Here is a 15,389-nt window from a genome sequence, read left to right on the forward strand (position 1 = left end):
AATTATTAGGCAAATGAGTATTTTGTCCACATCATCCTCTTCATGCATGTTGTCTTACTCCAAGCTGTATTTGCTCGAAAGCCTACTACCAATTAAGCATATTAGGTGATGTGCATCTCTGTAATGAGAAGGGGTGTGGTCTAATGACATCAACACCCTAGATCAGGTGTGCATAATTATTAGGCAACGTCCTTTCCTTTGGCAAAATGGGTCAAAAGAAGGACTTGACAGGCTCAGAAAAGTCAAACATAGTGAGATATCTTTCAGAGGGATGCAGCAGTCTCAAAATTGCAAAGCTTCTGACGCGTGATCATCGAACAATCAAGCGTTTCATTCAAAATAGTCAACAGGGTCGCAAGAAGCGTGTGGAAAAACCAAGGCGCAAAATAACTGCCCATGAACTGAGAAAAGTCAAGCGTGCAGCTGCCAAGATGCCACTTGCCACCAGTTTGGCCATATTTCAGAGCTGCAACATCACTGGAGTGCCCAAAAGCACAAGGTGTGCAATACTCAGAGACATGGCCAAGGTAAGAAAGGCTGAAAGACGACCACCACTGAACAAGACACGCAAGCTGAAATGTCAAGACTGGGCCAAGAAATATCTCAAGACTGATTTTTCTAAGGTTTTATGGACTGATGAAATGAGAGTGAGTCTTGATGGGCCAGATGGATGGGCCCGTGGCTGGATTGGTAAAGGGCAGAGAGCTCCAGTCCGACTCAGACGCCAGCAAGGTGGAGGTGGAGTACTGGTTTGGGCTGGTATCATCAAAGATGAGCTTGTGGGGCCTTTTCGGGTTGAGGATGGAGTCAAGCTCAACTCCCAGTCCTACTGCCAGTTTCTGGAAGACACCTTCTTCAAGCAGTGGTACAGGAAGAAGTCTGCATCCTTCAAGAAAAACATGATTTTCATGCAGGACAATGCTCCATCACACGCGTCCAAGTACTCCACAGCGTGGCTGGCAAGAAAGGGTATAAAAGAAGAAAAACTAATGACATGGCCACCTTGTTCACCTGATCTGAACCCCATTGAGAACCTGTGGTCCATCATCAAATGTGAGATTTACAAGGAGGGCAAACAGTACACCTCTCTGAACAGTGTCTGGGAGGCTGTGGTTGCTGCTGCACGCAATGTTGATGGTGAACAGATCAAAACACTGACAGAATCCATGGATGGCAGGCTTTTGAGTGTCCTTGCAAAGAAAGGTGGCTATATTGGTCGCTGATTTGTTTTGGTTTTGTTTTTGAATGTCAGAAATGTATATTTGTGAATGTGGAGATGTTATATTGGTTTCACTGGTAAAAATAAATCATTGAAATGGGTATATATTTGTTTTTTTGTTAAGTTGCCTAATAATTATGCACAGTAATAGTCACCTGCACACACAGATATCCCCCTAAAATAGCTAAAACTAAAAACTACTTCCACAAACATTCAGCTTTGATATTAATGAGTTTTTTGGGTTCATTGAGAACATGGTTGTTGTTCAATAATAAAATTATTCCTCAAAAATACAACTTGCCTAATAATTCTGCACTCCCTGTATGGAGCCACTGCCTCCTTTCTGACCCCCTCCTCCCCCCAAAAAAGGTCATTTAATATAGTTCTGTTAACATGCTCATTCCTGAACAGATCATTTTTCTTTGTTTTAATCAAAGAACCTGAAAAAAAAACAAAAAAAAACCAACCTGGTTTAAATAATCAACAGAACACAAAACTGCACAATGGTCATAGTGTTGCTCTGAGGTTCAGTATTGTTTGTGTGAATAGAACCTTTTTCTACTTTATTACAATGCCTTGCATTAAACTAAAGCTGTCTGTATATATATAAAAAATATATATAGTTATAGTTCTTACCTTTTCCAAAAGTAGGAGGGCTGAGCCTGTAAAATACTGACCATGGCATATCAAGAACCTGGGAAACAAAGATTACATTGTAATATAATATATTTTAAAAACAAACAAACAAAAACAGAAAAATTTAATGATAGAGTCAGCAGGAAATGATTCCCCTTACATTAACGGGTGTTTTTAAAAATTTGGGATTTTCCTGCTTTAATTTTGAAACATATCTTCTGTTAGGTTTTGTATTGTTGATTGTCATTTATGCTTAGAAATATCTACTTATATATGCTTAGAGTTTTATAATTAGTTGTAGATTGGTAGAGGTTTGATCCTTGATAGTCTGCAAAGACTTTGTGTGCATTAGAGAGCACTCTGGGAGCATGGGAGAGGTCGTACCTTCTCTTATTGTTTTATGGTAGAATAAACGTGGCTATATCTGTTTTAGGCTAAGTGCCTTTTGTTTAGATGAACTGCTGGACTTCCAGACCAGCAGGTTTTGGGAAGTCATTTATGGGGTCACACTCTGACCCCCCCCAACACACACAGGCAAGGTACTCTTTGTGTGTGTGTACACGTCGTATGTTAATGAACCTATGCATATTCATGTAACCTCAATAAAAGAGCAGTGTTACGGGGGAGCGGACGAGAGCAACTGGGGTCAAGCAAAGGAACGGCGTTTGTCTGGTTCTCTCCCGTGCACGAGAAACATGAAGAACTTTGCCTACTTCGTGTCTTGCTTTGCTGTGTAATTATATTGTCTTCAACGTTCCAACGAATAGGTTCAAGCTACAAACCTATCATCTTCATTCACATAAAGTGAATGTTAGTTCAGTTTTAATTTCTGGATTTATAAAAAGAGCTGAGCCCCCTTGGTTCATTAATTTGCATTTTACCTTCAGAACCACCTCCTTTGGTCTTGCCTCAATCTCTTCCTCCCACGCCTTTGCCTTTAGTGTTTGATCATCCTGCAGATTCTCCCAGCCGAAAGGCAGCCGCCAGGGATTCTCAAACAGCTAAGAGTAGAAGACAAGAGTCGCTCATTACAAACTGTATGTTTCATCAGAGCCCGTCTATGTAATATAGAGTACTGTGCGATCAGGGGCGTGAGCTGCCCCTAATTTCTTGATTTTGTAAGGAAAGCTATGAACTAAATGTAGGAATTAATGTGATACTTGTGATATCAGTACACTGGAGCAACAGCCCAAATAAAAATATAATTTCAGCTACATCACTGTCGCTTATACTAATCAATGCAGTAAATAATAACTTAAAACCTCACCAGTGTGTGCACAACATGTTTTCGGGAGTTTAAGTGTGGCTCAATCAAGGACTGACAGACACACTCCTGACAAGCAAAGCATATGTAAAAAGGCTCTGCATCAACTTCTGTGGTAATGCAGGACACAATCAAGGTTGTACCTAAAAGAAAAACAGAAACCAAAACACAAAATTATATCAAACATTTTTCAAATCTACCGTATGAAAACACAGCGAGCAAACTTACCAATGGCTGGCTGTTTTTTCTTGAAGCACTCCATGACATACAAGTGTAAGTGAAGGAAAAAGTGAGCTGTGATAAAGAGAATGAATTGAGCAACAGCAGAAGGCCATCTGTGACTTTTCTAAAATACAACTATACAAATATGTGAAAATAATGAGTTCCGTGATAGCAAATCAAATACGTATGTGTACCTTTTTTCTCATAGCCTTCAATTCCTTCTGTTGTAAGAAGAAAAGAAAAAAGTTAAGATCTAATTTGAACTCTTATTACACAAAACATGAAAAAGAAAAGTACCTTCAAAGAGTTTCCACAACATCTGGAGAAGATCAAAACAGAGTTTTTACTACACGTTTAATTAGCAAATCTCAAAAAAAACAAAAAAAACAAAAAACAAAAAACAAAAAAAAACACTAAGAAAATCAAAACAGTCACTGTACCTCCCTGTGTCTTGGATTTGACAGATGATTGAGATATTGAGATATGTTTTTCAACATCAGACCGCAGTCCTGTTGCAAAGAGACAGATGTGAAACAAGACTGTCCAGACAGTCGGTGCATTGGAAATTTAATTTTTTTATTAAAAAAAAAAAAAAAGCAGCCAGCGGTACAGCAGCAACATAAAGGCTATTAAGGACAAATTATCACCTGACACAGCAGTTTACATCTTGGGTAGTATGCGCGCAGCTCTGAAGGTTCGCTTGCAGGGGCCGACTCATTTTTGACAGCATGATACTCTGAAAAGAGAAAGTATTGTAATGACATTAAAACCTTCAAAACAGTTTTTTTTAAAGGACATAAAAACATGGATTTTCTGTCAACTGATTTCTTTAATGAACTTATTTTGTTTTGGTGAATTTTTGGCAGGTCCTAAATTTTGTCTTCTTTAGACAGTGTGTCAGTTTATTATACTAACTTATTATGCTGCCATTTTACACACGTGTCCACCTTAGTGTGTGTCTGTGGCCCACATTTAGGTGAAGCGGTGTGGCAGCTCGATTGGTGCCGATATAGTCTCGGTGAGCCAACCGTGTGGTTTATGTTCTTAACTATAACCAGTTTTCACTTAATTAGAAGTACAGATGCACTGCATAGACCAGAGTATTGGGACAGACCTGTCATCAAATTCAGGTGTTTTCAGTTGCATTGCCACAGCTGTATCAGATCAACTGATTAGCCATGCAATCAAACATATGAACACTTGTGAACGAACAGGGCGCTTTCTGGAGCTCACTGGATTTGAACGTGGTACTGGAATAAGAGGAACTTGTTACAGCTGGTATGCTTGGGAAAAGTCTTCCCTGCTAGATATTCAGCTGTAAATTGTGTTGTTGCAAAGTGACAGCATTCAGCATTATTGGTAAAAAATGCTTTTCTGTCACAGATTTGCTCTCATTTTCCCACTGATACAGAGTATACAGCATTCAGATAGAATATATAGAGTAAAATTACAAATAGTCATATTGGCTACAGGTAGCTGAAAACTCTACACATGTACAGTAACAAAATATACTTTTACTTCAATTTGAACATCTCCAAGTTTGACATAGCTGTGCTGAACACAGCAGTTACTCAAGTCTGATAGCATAAGACTCCCTGATACATTACCCAGCTTCTCCCCTGGTTTGATGGCTGGTTTCAAGCTGCACTTCTTGATATATTCCAGGGTCGTCAAAGCTACAAGATCAATTGGCACAACATTACTCTACACTGCACTAAAAAGCCAGTTTGTGCAGATGAATAAATCCTAAACCAAGGTTTAAAATTAGACACCCACCTTCTGTGTAGCTTTTAAAGTTTACGGACTTGAATTCAGCGGGCTCCAGGCTCACTTGCTACAGCAACAAAATAAATAAAATTGTATTTTCACATTAAGAAAAATTAACGCCTCCAATCATCTTAAAAGCCTGAATAGAAACCTCACATATACATACTTTCAAATCATTTTTTCCATGAATCTTCTCCGCCTGCTTTGCCAAGTCAAGCATCATGGATTCAAAGGAGGGATTGTACAGCGAGTAGCACTCTTTTGACAACAATGTAGAGGGATGCCACACTTTCTGCAAAGACATTCAAAGTAATTTACATATTACTCCCCACCTTTCTACAATGAAGGCCAAACATGGCTGTTCTTACATATCGTTACAGAGTCGCAGGAATGACAGAGCACCACAGGTACATTCATATGGGGGAAGAAAAAAAAAAAAAAAAAAAAAAAAGTACACTCAATCGAAATGGAAATAACTTTCCCATTTTATCTGCACAAGAAAATAATGGCTGTTCTGTGAAAATCACATTAACCTAGATGCAGTAATTCAAGCAAGTTAGCGCGATAGATATTAAAATGACCACACACACACACACACACACACACAGGTCATGAGCATGAGCCCAGCACAGAGCTGATATACTCAAACTGTCAAACAATAAATAACCAAACCGGCATGTCCTTGGACAGTGCACGCAGGCACAGAAAAAAGGAAACTCCCAGCCAACCAGAGATTCAAACCAATGAACTTTGTTACGCAGCACTCACTTCCCCACCACTCTGTCTTGTAAATCTTTCTACTGACAGTGAAGTCATTCAGATTGGCCTGAGGCTTTTAACCCACTTTTCATCAACTGGCTGCCACAAGAGCAGATCAACCGATACAAAACCTCCAAATTTCATTGCTAAAAGCAACTCACAGTCCTTGTATCTACATCAGAAAGAGACGACTGCACATTTGATTTGTAAAGGAAGTATGCTGGGAAAAGCCTTCGTTTTAAAAAGCAAGTACACTTTAAGTATAAACTATAGTTTACCAGTGAACGCAGGCAAACAGACAAATCAAAGACAGAGTTGGTTACCCATCATAGTAACAGTAAGTCGTTTAAAGCAGAGGAACCTTGTGAACTATAAAACTGAAAACGTGGTAAAAATACAATGGACTGCCTCTGCCTCAGGGCTGGGCATGTGGCAGATGTAAACGCTCTAAGAAGTGTCTCAAAGATAAGAGACTGTTGTGGAACGGTCTGGTGAGTCGAGTGCAGCTGGGCTGAGAGGCAGAGCTGGAAGGCAAAGACGAATCCTCTGGACACAGGACAGGCAAATGCTTGAAATCTGCCTGAAGATGCTCCTCTAAACGGAGGTCACGGACCATATCACCCTCTGGAGCCAGAAGGCGGCTGGCCATGTGAGACGACACCTGCCATCAGTTTTGCTCCAATGATGCTGAGGACAGGTGAAAGTTGGAAGGGACACAAAGGAAGGGAGGATTTAGGAAGAGAGAGAGTTGAGATCCAAAGGGACAGAATCTTTTTGGAAGGTTTGATGCAAATAGTAGTGGAAGCATTCCCCATATAGGGGATTCCTGGGAATTATGAAGGGAAGCTGAAAGATTCTTTGCAAGCTCATAAAAAGGAAGCTAGCAGGCTGGAACCAACAAACTGGAGGCTCGGGGCTTGACTGGAAAGGAGACCATCGTTGGCTTCAAAAGTCACTGGAATATTCCAAAACGAGCACAAAAGGCACCCATCTGTCACATGCGGGTATTCTAAAAACCTGAGCTTAGAAAAAATTACCAATACAGTGGGCTTCAGTTTGCGTTGAATCTCTTCAGGGATGTTAATGCTGGAGAAGAGACTTCTCCTTGAAGACAGCACCTTCTCGGCTCTCTGCAGGAGCAATCCACGGTCCGCTGTATCCATTGTTTGCCAAATTGTTCTGTGACCAGCTCAGTTCAAACAGACGATCCACATGCAATTCCAAAAGGAACTTAACAAAAAGCGAGCTTCTCTTTCAGAAAGCTGATACAAAAACCACTTGGTCAAGTAAAACATAGCAAGAGAGCCAAAAGGGAAAACAAAACACAACAGGTGAAAACAAGTAATCCCCAAAGAAAACCAACACCAAACAGGAACACACAAGGAAAAAAATCTGAACCAGGAATGGCTGGAAAGTTTGAGTACTGAATCATACATAAACAATCTAGCAAATGAGATGGGCAAATCAAGAAACTTATACACAGGGGGGGCTGATTGGATAATCAACCACATGTGTGAAAGATACAAAAGCAGGAGTAACCATATGTAGACACAAAGGGTAAGGAATTTACAAAATAAAACAGGAAGTCGTTTGAAGTGATGTCACAGAGGGACACAGAGTGACTTTGGTGGGTGGAGGGAGTGAACCAAACATAAATCAAATCTGAAATCAAAGCCTAGATTTCAATCTCAAGCAAACTGGTGCCAAAGTGGTTGACACTACCGCGAAGCAGTCGCAAGAAGATCTTTCTGATGAAAAGGGTATTATTGACTTCTGAGGTGGAAAAAGTGTGCTCAATTTCTTTTATTAATAAATTTATATCTATTGATCATTTTGCTGACTGACTGAAAGAGTCTAGCAGTGATGTTCAAGCGTACCACAATTAGGTCCAGGAGCTGAATCAAAGAATCGTATTTGCTTGACGTAAAATTGTAAATAAATAAATAAATAAATACTGTCATCACCCACCCCACAGATGGATCTTTGTTTTTCCAGTGGTATCACAAATTCAATTTCTTGATGCATGCTCAATCATCCAGGTAAGTAAATCACCAAAGGTTGATTCTGTTCATCTGGACGTAGCGTTTTCAGAGGAAGAAACGTTTCGTCACTTATCCAAGTGACTTCTTCAGTCTCAGCTGACTGCAGGTTTCCCCAATCTTATAAACAGTACATTTGCACAATGACTGAAGCCAGCCCACTGAAGGAACAATGGGCTGGGAGGTCAGTTTTTTCATCAATAATTATGCAAATTCTCACAACCATTGATCAACAACCACTGATCAAAGCCCACTGATCAATGGCCATGAGTACCATTCACAAACCAAGTGTGTTTCCTTTTAGAACGGTCTTAATTCCACCTACTTCACATACAAGTGTCAGTTCTACAGGCAGAAACAGGTATGTGGATGACACCTGGGTGAAAATCAAATCTCAGGACGTACCACATTTCACGGATCACATTAACTCGGTGGATCGACACATCAAATTCACCAGGGAGGATATGAAAAGTGGCAGGTTAGCCTTCTTAGGCTGTGAGATTTCCATCAGTAATGGGGGACCTCTAAAAGCTGATGTGTACCGTAAACCTACACATACAGATCAGCATTTAAGGTTTGACACTCATCATCCACTGGAACATAAACTGGGTGTCATTAGGATGTTACAACATAGAGCGAACACCATCCCCACAGACACAGTGGCCAGGGAAGAAGAGGAACCTCACACCAAGAAGGCCCTGAGTAAATGTGGTTATCCCAGCTGGACTTTTGTCAAAGCTGGGAAGGCGCCTGATAGGTTTGTAGCTTGAACCCATCCGCTGGAACGTTGAAGACAATATAATTACACTGCTAAGCAAGACACAAATAGGCAAAGTTCTTCATGTTACTCGTGCACGGGAGAGACCGGACAGAGCGCCGTCCCTTCGCTTGACCCCAGTTGCTCTCGTCCGTCCTCCCGTAACACTGTCCTTTTATTGAGGTTACATGAATATGCATAGGTTCATTAACATACGACGTCTACATACAAACAAAGAGTACCTTGCCTGTGTGTGTGTGTGTGTGTGTGTGTGTGTGTGTGTGTGTGTGTGTGTGTGTGTGTGTTGCTGATCAAAGGGTCAAACATCCTTGGTCAGGAAGAGGGTAGACTAGACCCCCCCCGGTGAGGAAGTCCAGCAGTTCATCTAAACAGAAAAGCACTTAGACTAGAACAGACGTAGCTACGTTAATCCTACCATAAAACAATTAAAACAAGATGCGACCTCTTCCCGTGCTCCCAGGATGTAGGTGTGCATTCTAGTGTGGAATGCACACCAAGCCTCTGTAGCCTGTTAAAGATCACACAACTTATCACTACACAATTGATTATACACCTCTAAGCATCTATGGTTAAATATTTCTAAGCATAAATAACAATCAACAATACAAACTCTAACAGCGCCAAAAGAAAGCTCCAGCCAATCCATGAGAGAAGGACAACCGCTGCCAAAGCGAAAACCTGTAGTGATCCCTTATGTTAAGTCTAATTGTTGAATGTGTCATTGTGTTTCTTAAATTTGTAAAGTTATAGTTCAATCTATAGGATCAAGACATTCCTTTGTCTCTGACCACCTCTCCAGCCACTCCATGCTGGGGGAGGCTTTATCACAAGCACATCCCTTGTGAAGATTCTGTTTGATGTTAATTCCTGCTTTTATGATCCTTTTGGTGAGCAGGAAGTCACGCACACAGAGACACACGCACACACACAGTACCTTGTCTTTGTAACCAAGGGGGGGTGCTTTTGCTGTGATGTGTATTGTAACAGTTGTCAATAAAAAGGCGACGAGGACAGCTGCTCTTTGAAGGATTTGGGCTAGAGATAGGTGAGGAGTGTGAGCTCAGTGTGAGTTAGTCTTGTAGTTTAATTTGAAGATGAAGAGTTTGAAAGTCTGCATGATGACGCATCCACTCATATCTCAAATCTTAACTTCCCATTACATCAGCCCGACTACTTCAAATCATCTGATTGCCTTCTAAACAACTCAGCTGAACTCTCAAACTGTACAATTTGAAATCCTCTAAGTTACAACTCATCTCAAGCAATTAACTTAATTAATATGGTCTTTGATGCCACTGCTACTTACAAAATACCAAAAGATGTGGTCAAAGCTCAGGACGTGTTTGATGATCACGTGGGCGCCGACTGTTAGGCCGCAGAGCGTGCAGAGGTAATGCTTCTTCTCATCTGCTCCGACACAAACGCACTCGACGAGGTGCTGCATGCCTGTAAGATCACGATGACACAGATAGTTTAGAGGAGAGGGAACCAGTTTGTCAAACTCTGCCTCGCTGGTATGTCAAGGACGAAAAAAGAGATTGTTAATCATGCTGTTGAAGTGCTCCAAAAAAAAAAAAAAGAGCATTCTTTTACTTGAGCAAATGAATGAATGAGTTTATTTGAAAACAAATATGGCTTTGTTATTTTGGTGGTTGTTACTGACCAAGAAGCGGATGTTTCCTGTTGCTGTCTTTCTGGTAAGCCAGGATCGTCATCTTCCCTGGCTTGAAAGCTAAGAGGGAAAATGATTAGATTCAAGTGATTAAACACTGACTGAAAGACAGTAATAAAGAGTAAATGTGAACAGATATATATTTGGTAAATAAAGGTGCCACAACAAGATAAATGACAAAGCTTTGAGTCATAATATGAAAACAAACCACGTAATGTGGCTTAAACATGATATGTGCGATACCATGAAGAGTGTCAGACTAGCCACAAAACAGACTTTGTGGTGAAGATGATTTCTATTGAGAAAAACCACCTCTGAAAACAGCAGATGGCAGCAGTTGTGATTATAATTAATCAGATGTTAAAACACTGAATTCACAACTTGATTGATCAGTGAGAAAAAAAAAAGTGCACAAACCTTGAATCAGCTTGAGAAGCTTCTCATTTTCACCTAGAGTGAGCATCACTGCAAAGAAGATTCAGATCATTTTCAGCAGTGCAAAACTAAATAAAACTGTCACACAAACACTACATGGATCGATCTTATACCTTCTGAGTAGGTGCTGCTTTTAAGCTTTTCCATAAGACGATCAGGTAAATGCAGCATCTGCAGAGAGAAAATGCAGAATATAACTGTAGAACTGAACAGTAGCTATAAAAAATAAAAACACTTTTGTGATCAGCCTGCATTTCTTAAGATATTTTCGTATACCAGATAAAAACAGAATGATCCACCTGATAGACAAACAAACCAATTTCCCTAATTTTTTTTTTTTTTTACTAGAAATCAAAAGGGTTATGTGCTGGATATACAGCAACTGACACTTTATTAGGCATATCTTGTTAGTATCAACTTGCCCCCTGCCACTGCAAATCTCTTGGACAAGTCTGTATAAACCCTAGAGGCAGTCATGTGGGAAAATCCCAGCAGATCAGCAGCTTTAAAACACCTGAACTAGCCAGTCTGGCACCAGCAACCACACCATATGTTCTGTCTACATGCATAAATGAACCGAGTTACTGCCATGTGATTGGCTGAAGAAATACTCCTTCATCTCTTTGCTCTTGAATGCTTTGCTTCTTATATTGATTTTTATGCTGATTTTTTCCCTTTTTTCCGTGTGAGCTTACCTGCGATAACTTCTGGACACTTGTAGATCATTAGGACTAGAGTGTTCTTAACAGAAACAGCAACATTTTATGGTTACCTTATCCTCAGCGCTCCGTGTGTCTGTGGCCTAGACACAGCTGAAGCCTGATTACAGCGTCTGGGCACCGAGCAGCCTCAATAGCCTGGAAAGGTGCTAACCGCTAGGCTAACTAGCAACAAGATGCCTTCCCTCTCCACAGATGACTACCACAGCCTCCTGCAGAAGATTGCAGTACTGGAGACAAAAATTCATCGCTTAGAAGTAAACGTGGAGGTAAATGGACTGTGTGGAAATGAAACAACCTTGCCTTTGATTCAAAACAATGGCGATGAGCAAGCTAGTACACAGCTAAGGAGCACAGATAACATGACCAAGAAAGTAGACTCTGTGCATTATTATAAATCCTCAAGTGATAATCCCCCCTTAGACTGTCTTGGTGCAAAACCAAGACATAAATCATGTCTCCTGGAAGGGGGAGGACGTATCACAGGCAGGGCACAGTGAGCTGAAATCTCTGAAACCGACTGGCCTTCACTTCCTACGAGACAGAGAAGCTCTTCTACCCCTGTATACAGGAGGAAACAGGACTGGACAACCGTGAATAGGAAGGTTAACAACAAACCTCCAAAACAACTGAATGTGAAACTGCAGAACAGATTTGCTCCACTATCAAAGGACCCTGGATCTATATCGGACAACCATCCATCTAAAAGCAGCGAAATAAGGTCTGAAAATCTGTTGAAAAGTGAAAGGCCACAGGGAAAGCTAAAGGCTAGGCCTGAAACTCTGATTGTGGGTGACTCTGCTGTAAAGGATGTACAAAGGATGTGCGGTAAGAACACTAAAGTCCTCTGCTTTCCTAACGATATGGTCAACAACCTGAAGGAGAGAATTCTTCAAATTGCAGATGAATATCCAACTGTGACAAACATTGTTCTGCATACAGGGTCAAACGATGTGTCCAAACAACAGTCGGAGGTTCTGAAACGGGACTTTACTGGATTATTAAATACTGTAAACTCTCTGAATGCAGCTGTATTCATCAGTGGACCTGTACCGCCGGTCAGAGGAGGAGACGAGAGATTCAGCAGGTTGTTTACACTGAATAAATGGCTTATATCAGCATGTGCTGACCACTCAGTGCATTTTATCGACAACTTTAATATTTTTTGGGAACGCAGGCATCTGTTCAAAGCAAATGGATTTAATTTTAACAAGTCAGGGGTGAAACTGTTCACCTCCAACTTGTTTTATTCCATACGTCATCCATCTGTGCTTGGTGCCAAGGCTGAGATAAACGAGGAGTTATCTCATAAAGAGGAACAAACAGTACTCCAAAAACAGACAAAGCCCAGCAGAAACCTTGAGGAGGAGCTCCATTTGCCCCCACCCGGGAAGAGCCTCAGAAAGGAGAGACATCCATGGCATCTGAGGAAGAGCCTCAGAAAGGAGAGACATCTAAGGCAAGAAGAGGGGTCCCTATTTGCCTCCAACTCTCTCAACAACACCAACGACCAGGACAAGGGACCACGACCTTCCCCAGTCCCCCAAACCCCTGACAGGCCATCACCCTCCTCCCCCTCCCTTTCTCCCTCCTCCCCACACCTGAAATTCACTGAGGAGATGATGGAGCGGGTCAATGCTGGGCTCAGATCTACCCCCCGTCCCAATCCCTTTTTGTCCCCCATAAACCCCCCACCAGAGCGGCCAAAGGTTCGCCATCGAGCCCCACCCTCAACAGAGCAATCGAAGTCACATTGCCCAGCCTCGCCCCCCTTAGTTCCTCTTCATGCCCTGTCTCCGCAGTCTGATATGTGATATGTGAAGGGTCCGGGCTGTGAGGATTATGGCAGTGATGACTTTTCCCAGGAGAAGCTGGGACCCTGTTTACTAGAAGGTTTTAAAATTTCTGTACTTTTAGGTGACAGGAGACATGTGGCCTGGTCAAAACACAGAGAGCTGCACTCTAAAAGATCTTTAAACATAGTAAACATACCTTGTGTGCCACAGACTGCTCCCAAACACGAGGGGACAAGTAATACCTCTAAAACACTTAAGTTGGCTTTATTAAACATTAGATCTCTAGCTGGGAAAACATTTTTAATTAATGATTTAATCACTGAGCACAGCCTTGATTTTATGTTTTTAACTGAAACTTGGTTGGACCAAAGTAACAGTGGAGCTGTTCTCATCGAGACGACCCCTCCTAACTACAGTTTTATCAGTGAGGTCAGGGCGAGCAGGAGAGGAGGAGGGGTTGCTGTCTTATTTAATGAATCATTTCAATGTAAGCAGCTATCTCCTGGAAGTTTTCAGTCTTTTGAATATGTGGCTTTACAGCTGAAGGCCCCATCCAAAGTTGTGTTTCTTAATGTTTACAGGCCTCCCAAATACTGCACAGACTTTTTTAATGACCTCAGTGAACTGCTGTCTGTGATCTGTGTTGATTTTGACTGTGTAATTATTGCTGGGGATTTTAACATTCATGTGGACAACCCTCAGGACAAAGGGACTAAAGACCTGAGTAACACTCTGGGCAACTTTGGGCTGACTCAGCATGTAACAGAGGCCACACATAATAGAGGACACACTCTTGACCTACTGATCTCCAAAGGCCTGAGCATTTCAAAGGTTACTGTGTCTGATGTGGGCCTGTCTGATCATTACTGTGTTTTCTTTGAAAGTAAAATCTCAGCCCACACAAATATATCAACAACAGTGATCACAAAACGGTGTATAACTGAACACAGTAGTGCAATTTTTAACCAGGTCTTCCCATTAACACCTGACCTGCCCAGAGGGTCAGTCAATGAGCTCGTCAATAGCTTCAATGCTAACATGTTAAATGTAATGGACACTATTGCTCCCATTAAGGTGAAGGTTATCTCTGGAAGGAAAAAGTCTCCATGGAGAAACTCCACACTGGTGAAAAAAGAAAAAAGAGAGTGTAGGAAAGCTGAGCGCAGATGGAGAAAAACAAACCTCCAGGTTCATTATGACATTTATAAAGAGAAACTTCACAATTATAATTTACAACTGAGGAATGCAAGGAGGTCCTACTTCTCTGACATCATCACTAAAAACAGCCATAATGCTCGGGTCTTATTTTCTACAGTTGACAGGCTAACAAACCCCCCTGTGTCAGTGGCAGCTGAACTTCATTCGACCATGGCCTGCAATGACTTTGCCAAATTCTTCACTGAAAAAATCCAAAAAATTAGACAAGCAATTGGTACATCAACAGCAGATCCAGGATATGTACTGTGTCCACCAAAAAACTGTTTAAACACCATGAAACAGTTTCAACCTATTAACAGCAAAGACCTGGAGGACATCTTAGGTCAACTGAACTCCTCCTCCTGCTGTTTAGATGTCCTGCCAACAAGTTTTTTCAAAAAGGTCTCAAAGACTTTAGAGTCAGACCTGTTACAGATCGTCAACTTTTCTTTATTATCAGGTGTGTTTCCAGAATCACTAAAAACTGCTGTAATCAAACCTATACTGAAAAAGGACAATCTTGACAAGACACAAATGAACAACTACAGGCCGATCTCAAATCTCCCGTTTTTAAGTAAGATCATTGAAAAAGCAGTTTCTCAACAGCTCAGTTACTTCTTAAAACAGAATAATTGCTACGATGCCTTCCAGTCAGGTTTTAGACAGAACCACAGCACTGAAACCGCTCTGACCAAAGTGTTTAATGACATATGTCTGAATACAGACATTGGAAAAATGTCAGTCCTAGTTTTACTGGATCTCAGTGCAGCATTTGATACAGTTGACCACAACATATTACTCAAACGACTGGAGAACTGGACAGGTCTTTCAGGAACTGTACTAAACTGGTTCAAAACATACGTAGAAAACAGGAAATACTTTGTAT

General features: G+C 41.2%; 1 protein-coding gene across 3 annotated transcripts in view; it reads right to left on the bottom strand.

Annotated features, from left to right (window-relative positions):
• LOC146549373 (uncharacterized) overlaps positions 1 to 15,389 on the bottom strand; it is a 58,464-nt gene that overhangs the window by 18,771 nt on the left and 24,304 nt on the right. For 2 of the 3 annotated variants that reach the window (XM_085261512.1, XM_085261511.1), the window contains exons 8-22: positions 10,905 to 10,962; positions 10,774 to 10,821; positions 10,348 to 10,416; positions 9,991 to 10,130; positions 5,275 to 5,400; positions 5,118 to 5,175; positions 4,949 to 5,017; positions 3,989 to 4,077; positions 3,782 to 3,850; positions 3,639 to 3,660; positions 3,536 to 3,562; positions 3,348 to 3,413; positions 3,123 to 3,262; positions 2,737 to 2,856; positions 1,856 to 1,913 (exon numbers count right to left, since the gene is read on the bottom strand). In XM_085261512.1, coding sequence (XP_085117638.1) covers positions 1,856 to 1,913; positions 2,737 to 2,856; positions 3,123 to 3,262; positions 3,348 to 3,413; positions 3,536 to 3,562; positions 3,639 to 3,660; positions 3,782 to 3,850; positions 3,989 to 4,077; positions 4,949 to 5,017; positions 5,118 to 5,175; positions 5,275 to 5,400; positions 9,991 to 10,130; positions 10,348 to 10,416; positions 10,774 to 10,821; positions 10,905 to 10,962 — 1,159 coding nt within the window. Of the gene's footprint in view, positions 1 to 1,855; positions 1,914 to 2,736; positions 2,857 to 3,122; positions 3,263 to 3,347; positions 3,414 to 3,535; positions 3,563 to 3,638; positions 3,661 to 3,781; positions 3,851 to 3,988; positions 4,078 to 4,948; positions 5,018 to 5,117; positions 5,176 to 5,274; positions 5,401 to 6,904; positions 7,331 to 9,990; positions 10,131 to 10,347; positions 10,417 to 10,773; positions 10,822 to 10,904; positions 10,963 to 15,389 lie in introns of those variants that run through there. The other variant, XM_085261513.1, reaches the window with a different exon arrangement.

This window comes from Mchenga conophoros, linkage group LG22 (genome assembly GCF_057382185.1).
Source record: "Mchenga conophoros isolate Kocher_MC1m ecotype Shallow Benthic linkage group LG22, M_conophoros_male_GT1.1, whole genome shotgun sequence".
In the NCBI taxonomy this organism is placed as follows: Eukaryota; Metazoa; Chordata; class Actinopteri; order Cichliformes; family Cichlidae; genus Mchenga; species Mchenga conophoros.